The sequence below is a fragment of the Pseudoliparis swirei genome, chromosome 15 (genome assembly GCF_029220125.1).
Source record: "Pseudoliparis swirei isolate HS2019 ecotype Mariana Trench chromosome 15, NWPU_hadal_v1, whole genome shotgun sequence".
Taxonomy (NCBI): Eukaryota; Metazoa; Chordata; class Actinopteri; order Perciformes; family Liparidae; genus Pseudoliparis; species Pseudoliparis swirei.
In genome coordinates, this window is record NC_079402.1 from 23,272,478 (window position 1) to 23,281,465 (window position 8,988).

The window sequence follows — 8,988 nt, forward strand, 5'->3', positions numbered from 1 at the left end:
ATGATAAACTGAAGGATGAAGTGTTTATGTGATGAATGTTGATGATAAACTGAAGGATGAAGTGTTTATGTGATGAATGTTGATGATAAACTGGAGGATGAAGTTTTTATGTGATGAATGTTTATGATAAACTGGAAGATGAAGTGTTCCTTCATGTGATGAATGTTTATGATAAACTGGAGGATGAAGTGTTCCTTCATGTGATAAATGTTTATGACAAACTGAAGGATGAAGTGTTCCTTCATGTGATGAATGTTTATGATAAACTGGAGGATGAAGTGTTCCTTCATGTGATGAATGTTTATGATAAACTGAAGGATGAAGTGTTCCTTCATGTGATGAATGTTTATGATAAACTGGAGGATGAAGTGTTCCTTCATGTGATGAATGTTTATGATAAACTGGAGGATGAAGTGTTCCTTCATGTGATGAATGTTTATGATATACTGGAGGATGAAGTGTTTATGTGATGATGAATGTTTATGATAAACTGGAGGATGAAGTGTTCCTTCATGTGATGAATGTTTATGATAAACTGGAGGATGAAGTGTTCCTTCATGTGATGAATGTTTATGATAAACGGGAGGATGAAGTGTTCCTTCATGTGATGAATGTTTATGATAAACTGAAGGATGAAGTGTTCCTTCATGTGATGATGAATGTTTATGATAAACTGAAGGATGGTATTGTCACAGATTTGTATTTTACTTTACTTTGTCTGTCTGCATTGTATATTACCCAACGGTTGTATAGCATCGTCGAACATGCGCAAGGTAACAGGAGAATCCTCGTCCTCAACGCGCCGCTCCCTCCCGCCCAGCCGGTGCTGCCCGACCACAACAACAAGCCCACCCGGGAGAGAGCTGTCAGGTCGACCGCCACCGGCTCTGGTTTATCTCGAGCATCCCGCCATTAAAAGCACAACAGTCTCGTGAGCGCGTGACCGGCGGGAGACGAGGCTGGCCGCGTGGTTCCGTCTGGGACCAGAACTCGCGTCGTCCCCACGGCCCGTTACATGACCCGGAGCGGCGTTACAGCGACATTCAGGACGGAAGTTACGGCGGAGGCTTACTTGTTGTCCGGCGGTGCGCTGGGTCTCGGCGGAGGGACGTTGCGGCTCGTGAGCTTAACGGAGCTTTTAAAGAACCATTACACGTTTTTTGTTTTTTCCCAACGGCTCTTCCTTTGCCTCAGCCCCAGCCCCGGCATGACGTCACCCTCGGAACGGATGCCGCCTCCACGGACCGATCCCGAAGCTCGGACATCCGAGGATCACATCTTTTTAATTTGTTGTTAACACTTTTATCGGAAAACGACACACGCAGATTAAATGGTTAAGTTGGTCCATTTATCTTAAATAAAAAAGCATTGTGATTTAAAAAAAGATCGTGTATGTCATTTGACTATCTCAAAATAAGATATTTTAAATTACAAAGCAAAATTATGACGTAGTCTCTCAAAAGAAAGACATATCACAACTCAAGTACTTATATTAAAGTAAATTAAGGACGTAAAACATCAATCTTATGGGGACATATAATCATTGCATTAGTGGAGTAAATATTTATTTTTTAATTCAGTTGAGAAAAAGTAATGTGATTAAAAGAAAAATATCCGCATGTTATTAATCTAAAAAAACTCATTACAAAGTAAAATAGTGTAAGAAATAAAAGCTAAATAAGCTCTTTCTATCACAGAATAATTACTTCGTATCCAAAATCACAATAAATGAATAAATTTACCCATAATTGGAATAATAGTAATAAATAACCTTTTTTTAAATACATGTATTCTCTGTAAATGTTTGTTAATGTGTGTTCGATGAAAATGACAAACAGTAATAAGTGATTTTTGTTGGGGATTTAAATGTGTAATTTATTTACTGAAAACTAAACTTGACAGGATACAAATATTAGAAAAAATCTACACAAAGAATATTAAAAACAGAAATATTAAAAAGAACACATGCTTTTACATTATTTGTAGTAGTTATGTGCTTGTATGTTTAGTTTGTTTTAATTAACACAAAAGTCTAAAAACACCCTCTGGCTGTTTAACTGATTTATACTGTAAATATTATTCTTCAACTAGTAGATAATCAGTGATTGAATATTTAAAAGTGTTATATGAACTACAATACAAAGACGGCTAAACACAAACATCCGATAGTGTTACCTTTACAATATAGTTAGTATAGTTGGCCAGTTTACAATATAATTAGGTCACCGTGCAACATCATTTTATCATCAGTAAAACATAATTGCTCTAATTAAATCCCTCCCAATGGTTTTATGTGCACGCACACGGCAATTAGCTGCTAATTATTATTTTAGGTGGGTAATTGTTTTCACAATTTAAAAAGCAAAAGCTCTTTCCTACAATATATGAGTTTAAATATATATTCATACAATATATATATTAAGTTATATATATTATATAAAATATTTATATATATATAATATAAAATATATAATATTAAAAAATATATATATAATCATAAACTCTCAAACTGGGATAACAGTAATTCTAAAACAAAGAGGAGATAATAGGATTTAAAGCCTTTGGGTTAGGGTTAGGGTTGCCGTGGTAGAAGACGTGCCGGTCGGCGAGCGGGTACCCCGTGGCTGAGAAGATCAGAGGCCGGCGGAGGCCCCATCTGTGCGCCGCGTTGTCTCCGGTGTTGATAAAGCGTGATCGCCGCTCGGTTCTGAAACGTGACGGCGCCCGGGGGAGAAGACGCAAAACTAAAGGAACCTGCGGCGGCCATTTAAAGTGAGTCCGGGGACTTCTTCCTCACTCGGTTGTTTTTAAATAACACAAAATAAGAGTGGGAAAGAAGAGCGAACAGGAGAAGGAGACGTTTATTAGCCTACAGGTTGTCTTGTTTTTGCTTGAAGGACATTGTGGGTTCGCGTCATACCACAGCTTTGGCAAAACGAGAGAGAAAGCGTCTATTATTAATAACTGAAAAAGAAAAGAAAGAAAAGATGCCCAGTGAGTGGCCAAGTCCGCAGCTTTGTTTTTTTTATGGACAGTAAATAAAATAGGTATAAAATGACTTAATGTGTACATTTGGCCAGGTTGTCGTCAGTTACACGTCACATCTGTTTCGGTAAAAGTGCATATTTGGTCTTCACTTCTTGACTTCGCCCAGATCGTCGATGCTCTCGTCGTCCACCTGGAACACAGAGAATGTAACGTCGTAATTATCCTCAAATACTTAAAATAGAGGCCAGAAAAGTGGATTAATCCTCGTTTCTACAGCGACCAGCTGTTCTAGGAAATGACTTTAAAATAAAAAGTTCCATGTTTGAAGACACAGATCTTCAAAGTCTGTGCGCAGTGACGGATTCACAGCTCGGCCTCATCCGGGGGAGTTTGAAGAGCAAAAAAAACATTTAGATGTCAGCCAGCTCACCTCAGGCTTAAAAATGGAGCCCAGAATTGCGGATTAATCCACCACTGAAAATAGTCCCCGTTTCTTTGATTACAAACTACAGAGATCAGCCGTTTAAGGAAATGACTAGACACTTTTTAACAGTGAACTCTTTTAAATGAAAAGTTCCCATGTTTGAAGACAGAGCTTCAAACTCAAATTCAGGTCCAGCTTTGGAAGTTTGGCGGCGAAAGAGAAGAAAACAAACAAAAGATGACCCATTAAAAAGCCAGCCGGCTCACCTCGGGCCACTTCTCTTGAATGACGTCGATGATGTCGTCTGTAAAATCTCCCTGAATGATGATTTCATCCTCCGCCGTCACGGAGGCGCCGCAGGAGAACTTCTGGGCGAAGAACCGCTGAGCCTCTTTGAGTTCGATGTCTGCAAAAGAGTCAACGAGGGATTCACGTCAGGAGGATACAGCGTGAAGAAGAGGCAGTGAAACACAGATTAAATAAACTCTTTACCAAATGTTGCCATGCCGCACACCCTTGTGACGTATTTCTTCTTGGCTCTTGGGATTTTTGCTATTGTGATTTTCTGAGGCACGCTCTTCTTTTTCTGTTTGATCTGACCTCTCCCGCCTTGAAAAGGTAAAAAACACAAAAACAGCCCGATTAAAGTCTTAAAGTATAGTTATTTTCATGAAACCAAACATGGATACTCTAATACAACTAATATGGTAACCCGTAATAATATTATTTATTTAAAAAAGGTAAACATTTGGCCCCCACGTACCTCTCTTCTGTTTCTTTTTTTCCTCCTCCTCGCCACCAGGGGGCGCGTCTCCAGGGCCGAGGTCCTGATTGGGCACATTGGCTAAAGGGCCTGGAGGTCAGAGGGGAGAGGGTTAAACTGATCGGGAATATTTAAATATATATATACATACATACATATATAAATACTAGGGCTGTCAATCGATTAAAAAAAATTAACTAATTAATTGCACATTTTGAAATTGCGATTAATTAATCGCGATTAAAAGTGTTTTCCTTCTTTTTAAAGACAAAACTTGACACAGAGCTGTGTTTTCAAAGAGGCTCCTACCTATAAAGTGCCAGCAAGGTATTTAATATCGTGGATGATAAATTGTTTCTTCAGTGAAACATCAGATTAGTAAAAAAAAAGAAGTATATTGAGACCCCATTGGTCCTGACATCTTTACCACTGAACAGCAGAACCAGTGGCCTTGGTAACTGACTGACATTCACATATGTCACGTGACCCTCTGGAGGCTGGGGGCATTTTATACATTTTACAAAATAAATTAAATTCACCGTTTAAAGTCTTTTGCATGTGACACACCCCCACGTGTTATACATCAAACATTCCAGAACAATCTCAGCTCTGAAATGAGCCTCATTGTCCTGGCGCCGTGTTCTCTGCTCTCTGACTGACAGGCTGCTAATGAGCCTCACCTGTGAGGTGGGAGGTCCTTTGTGATTTACTGAGTGTTCATTGGTTGTTTTTTCCCCAAAATGTTGACAGACAAACGGATTGACCAATCACGGTGAAGGTTTCGTGTGTCGAGTTCTTTCCGCGCCGCGTCCCCCGACACGTCGCCCTCCGTTCCTCTGTGTGTCAGAGGTGGAGACGGGAGGAAGGAGGAGCAGGAGGAAACCCGACTGATTCATCCACCAGTTAAACTGATTTATGATCCTTATTTTCGCGGAGAAATAATTGTTTTAAAAACGGAAACAGTGTCAAACCGTACTGCCGCGGTTTAAAAAAAAAAAAAAAAACAATTTGCGTTAATTGCGTTAAAATATGTTAGTGCGTTAACGTGGCCAAATTAATTGCATAGATTAACGCGTTAACGCTGACAGCCCTAATATATATATATATATACATACATACATACATGTATATATCGTGTCGGGTGACGCGGCGCGGAAAGACCTCGTCACACGAAACCTTCACCGTGATTGGTCAATCCGTTTGTCTGTCAACATTTTGCGAAAAAACAACCAATGAACATTCAGTAAATCACAAAGGACCTCCCACCTCACAGGTGAGGCTCATTAGCAGCCTGTCAGTCAGAGAGCAGAGAACACCGCACGAGGACAATGAGCCTCATTGAATAGAGCTGAGATTGTTCTGGAATGTTTGATGTAGAACACGTGGGGGTGTGTCATATGAAAACGCCTTTAAAAGGTGAATTTACTTTCTTTTTTTTTATCGAAAGAATGAGCCCCGCCTCCAGAGGGTTAACGTGACATATGTGAATGTCAGTCAGTCACCAAGGCCACTGGTTCTGCTGCTGTTCAGTGGTAAAGATGACAGGACCAATGGGGTCTCAATATACTTCTTTTCTTTTACTAATCTGATGTTTCACTGAAGAAACAATTTATCATCCACAATATTAAATCCCTCGCTGGCACTTTATAGGTAGGAGCCTCTTTGAAAACACAGCTCTGTGTCAAGTTTGGTCTTTAAAAAGAAGGAACAAACTTTTAATCGCGATTAATGAATTTCAAAATGTGCGATTAATTAGATAAATTTTTTTCATCGATTGACAGCCCTAATATATACATATATACATATATACACAAGACTTTTGATCAAATAAATTAGCTTAAGGACTTTCCACTGAAACATGAATATTTAGATAAATAAATATATTTAGATAAAATAATTTTTGCGGATCAACTTCTCTTGTTTTATGCTTAAGGACTTTCCACTCAGATGTTTTTTGAATATCTATATAAATAAATAGATATATAAATAAATATATACTTATATCGGGATATATATATATCTATATCTCTTTGGATAAAATCTTAAATGGTACTCACCTACAGTCATCCTGGCAAACACATCTGGAAAGTTCTTCTCAAGCCAGTGCCGACATTTGGCTGGCTCCGGCATGTACTCGCAGTACTGCAGACACAAGAACATCTTCAACAGTCACACACAGGCGTACGGACACCGTGTGTATTTACAGAATGTTGCGTGTTTGTTTTGTGTCGGCTTTGTCGTCCTCGTTTTAAGCCCCGTGTCTTTTTTCTATTTTCCCTGGAAACAGTTTTACTACCGTGTAAAAGCAACTTTATTTTAAATCTTGCATGAAGTAAAGGTACGTGGCCAATAAAGCTGAATATGTCACAAATCAGATATTTGCCGATGCTTTTTAGTGAGGAAGAGAACATCCTATAACGTACCTCCGTCGGCAGAGAGCAAACTGCAAAGAAACAAACAGATATTCAGATGTTGCACACAGTACAGAGAAATAGAGACGTACACATATATTATACTGATGAGAGGTACATAGAACTGGGATCTCGGGACATGTACACCAGAATATTATACGTGATGAAGTAATACTGCTTAGTGTTTTCTGTATTTAATAGTACTATCATAGAAATACAATATACGGCTGATTATTTTTGCTCTTTTCTCCCTCGATTAATCAGTAATTGTTTAGTCAACGAAACGTGAGAAACAGATGTCCTGCCGTCTTCACAGGCGTGTCGTTGTTAAATGTGTCGGGAGTCGTTTCTGTACCTCCACAGTAAAGCACTTTCAGGGGGTACTTTGAGTCAGCGTGACCTTTCCGATGTTCCGGTTTGCTTTCTAAAGGAGCAGATTCCATCTCGGTAGTAGCCATCACAAATTATCTGAAAAGACAGAAGAGAAAGCGACGTCATTGTTTGCACAGTGTACCAATATAAATATATAAAAGGACAAATGTGAACAATACAGTTGAGACACGAGTCAACCAGGGCCAACTGAAGATTTGATGTTTTAATATAATGTGAATAAAATGCCAGATCTCAAACCAGCAGGAAGACGACATTATATCATAATAAACTCTATTTAGTGACGTCAGCTGGAAATAAAAGCTCAGTGAGATCAGCTGGTGAAATGAGGGTAAACATTAATTATAGAACATCTTGTGGATGAATGTTGTTTATTTTAATCTGTAGGTTGGAGTAAATAACACCACGTCTCCACTCGACATCTAAACCCCGTGTGACCCCTGATAAAATGTATATTAATAAAAATCCACTTGCCACTTTTATTTTGTAAAATACACTTGTTTTAAAGTTCCGTTATCAGTTTGTTGTTTACCATATTTATCTATTATTGAATCGTGTTTATTACGGTTATATTCTGTTTAGTTATATGCACCTTTCACCTCGTCAAATTCATTTTATGTGCACCGTCGTAAATAAACGGGCCGTGATCCTGATCATGCTCGAGAGAAGGACATGCGTGAGCTAGCTAGGCAACACATGCGGCTGTTAGCTTGTAAATACTTGTTTTGCGTGTTATTTAAACACCAGCGTAAGCAGACGCTGTCGCGATGGAGGCCAGCTGTGCTGTGAATACACCCAGAGTTTAGTGAGAGTGGTTTCATTCACCACGTAACTGTTGACTCACCCAGCTGTCACCGCTTAGCTTAGCATGCTAGGTAAGCTAACGCGCCGCTAGCTGATCGGGGATCTGCTGTTGGGATGAACCGGAGGAAAAGACAGAAGAAGAGTTACGAACCCCGTAGAAATATACTCTTAAAACTGATGTCTTGTCGGTGAATCCGCTCGCATTATTGTTAACGTCTGGGTTTTTTGACTTTTTATAAAATCATTCTTATTGAATAAGGTTCAGTCGGCGCACTTTGAGCACGCCTAGTGGCGCTTCTTGTTTTTAGGTGTCCAAGTGGCCGGTGTGCAGCGCCGGTGTGCAGCGCCGATGCACCGCAGCGCCCCCTGCCGACCGGAGGATGAACTGAGTGACACAAAACCATTTGATAAACCTTTTCACAATCAAGTGATATTTGTAAAATACAAATAAATGTATTACGGATTTTCTTCAGACGAGTGCAGGATGTAGTTATGAGTTCATATTTTTAACTACGCTTACACTACACCTACAACTTTGTTTGAGGTTTTGAAGTTGTGCTTGCGCAGCGCCCCCTGGCGACCGGAGGATGAACAGAGAGACACGAAACCGTTTGATAAACTTTCCCAAATGTAAGTTATACGAGTAAAATACAATATATATATTAGGAATTTTCATTAGAGTTAACATTATTAATTATAATTTGTAAAACTATAGTGACGGTGTATTGTGGCTTTTCTGTGTTGAGTAGTTCAAGCAATCTAAAGCCCATTGGTAAGAAAGTAATTAGTTTAATTAATTAAACCTTCAGGTGTTGAGGCAAGAAGTTATTTTAAAAAACTCATAATAAAAGTAAAAAATAACATTTTATAAAAGGACTTACGTCCTCGTGACGTCACCGCTCAGTCATGTTTGTTTGTTTGTTTGTTTATTTATTGGATCCCCATTAGCTGACGCCTTAGCGACCGCTAATCTTCCTGGGGTCCACAGAAAGAACAAAATACAATACATACAAAAACATACAAAACATATCGTGAAACCAACAGTTAAAAATAGTACAACAAAGTAAAAAAATAGTGCAGTCAGATGCTCAGTACAGTTGAAGGATAAGATATATGTTATGTTATGCAAATCAACTTAAGTCATACAAAGAAAAAGAAAAAGAAAATCAGATGACTAAAAAGCAAGAGAATACGTCAAGTGGTGAATG

At 38.9% G+C, this 8,988-nt stretch overlaps 2 protein-coding genes across 4 annotated transcripts in view; both read right to left on the reverse strand.

Moving 5' to 3' along the window:
- Positions 1–1,349, reverse strand: part of clip1b (CAP-GLY domain containing linker protein 1b) — a 35,090-nt gene extending 33,741 nt beyond the window's left edge. The window contains exon 1 of the mRNA XM_056431937.1: positions 739–1,349. Coding sequence (XP_056287912.1) covers positions 739–756 — 18 coding nt within the window. The 5' untranslated portion in view covers positions 757–1,349. The remainder of the gene's footprint in view (positions 1–738) is intronic.
- Positions 1,350–2,843: 1,494 nt separating this feature from the next.
- On the reverse strand, positions 2,844–8,080 carry denr (density-regulated protein). Of its 3 annotated transcripts, XR_008833906.1 has the most exons (9): positions 7,932–8,080; positions 6,942–7,054; positions 6,599–6,618; positions 6,233–6,317; positions 4,176–4,265; positions 3,905–4,021; positions 3,679–3,818; positions 3,071–3,178; positions 2,844–2,964 (listed from the first exon to the last, which is right to left on the reverse strand). XR_008833906.1 is itself a non-coding variant. In XM_056432738.1 (8 exons), exons 2-8 carry the CDS (start codon positions 7,042–7,044, stop codon positions 3,134–3,136), a joined length of 600 nt encoding a protein of 199 aa, XP_056288713.1. In that variant the 5' UTR covers positions 7,045–7,054; positions 7,932–8,080; the 3' UTR covers positions 2,844–3,133. The 3 variants fall into 3 exon arrangements, 2 of the variants coding, with proteins under 2 accessions (XP_056288713.1, XP_056288714.1); XM_056432738.1 differs by having other exon boundaries at positions 2,844–3,178; XM_056432739.1 differs by having other exon boundaries at positions 2,844–3,178; positions 7,821–8,080.
- Between the last annotated feature and the right edge of the window lie 908 nt (positions 8,081–8,988).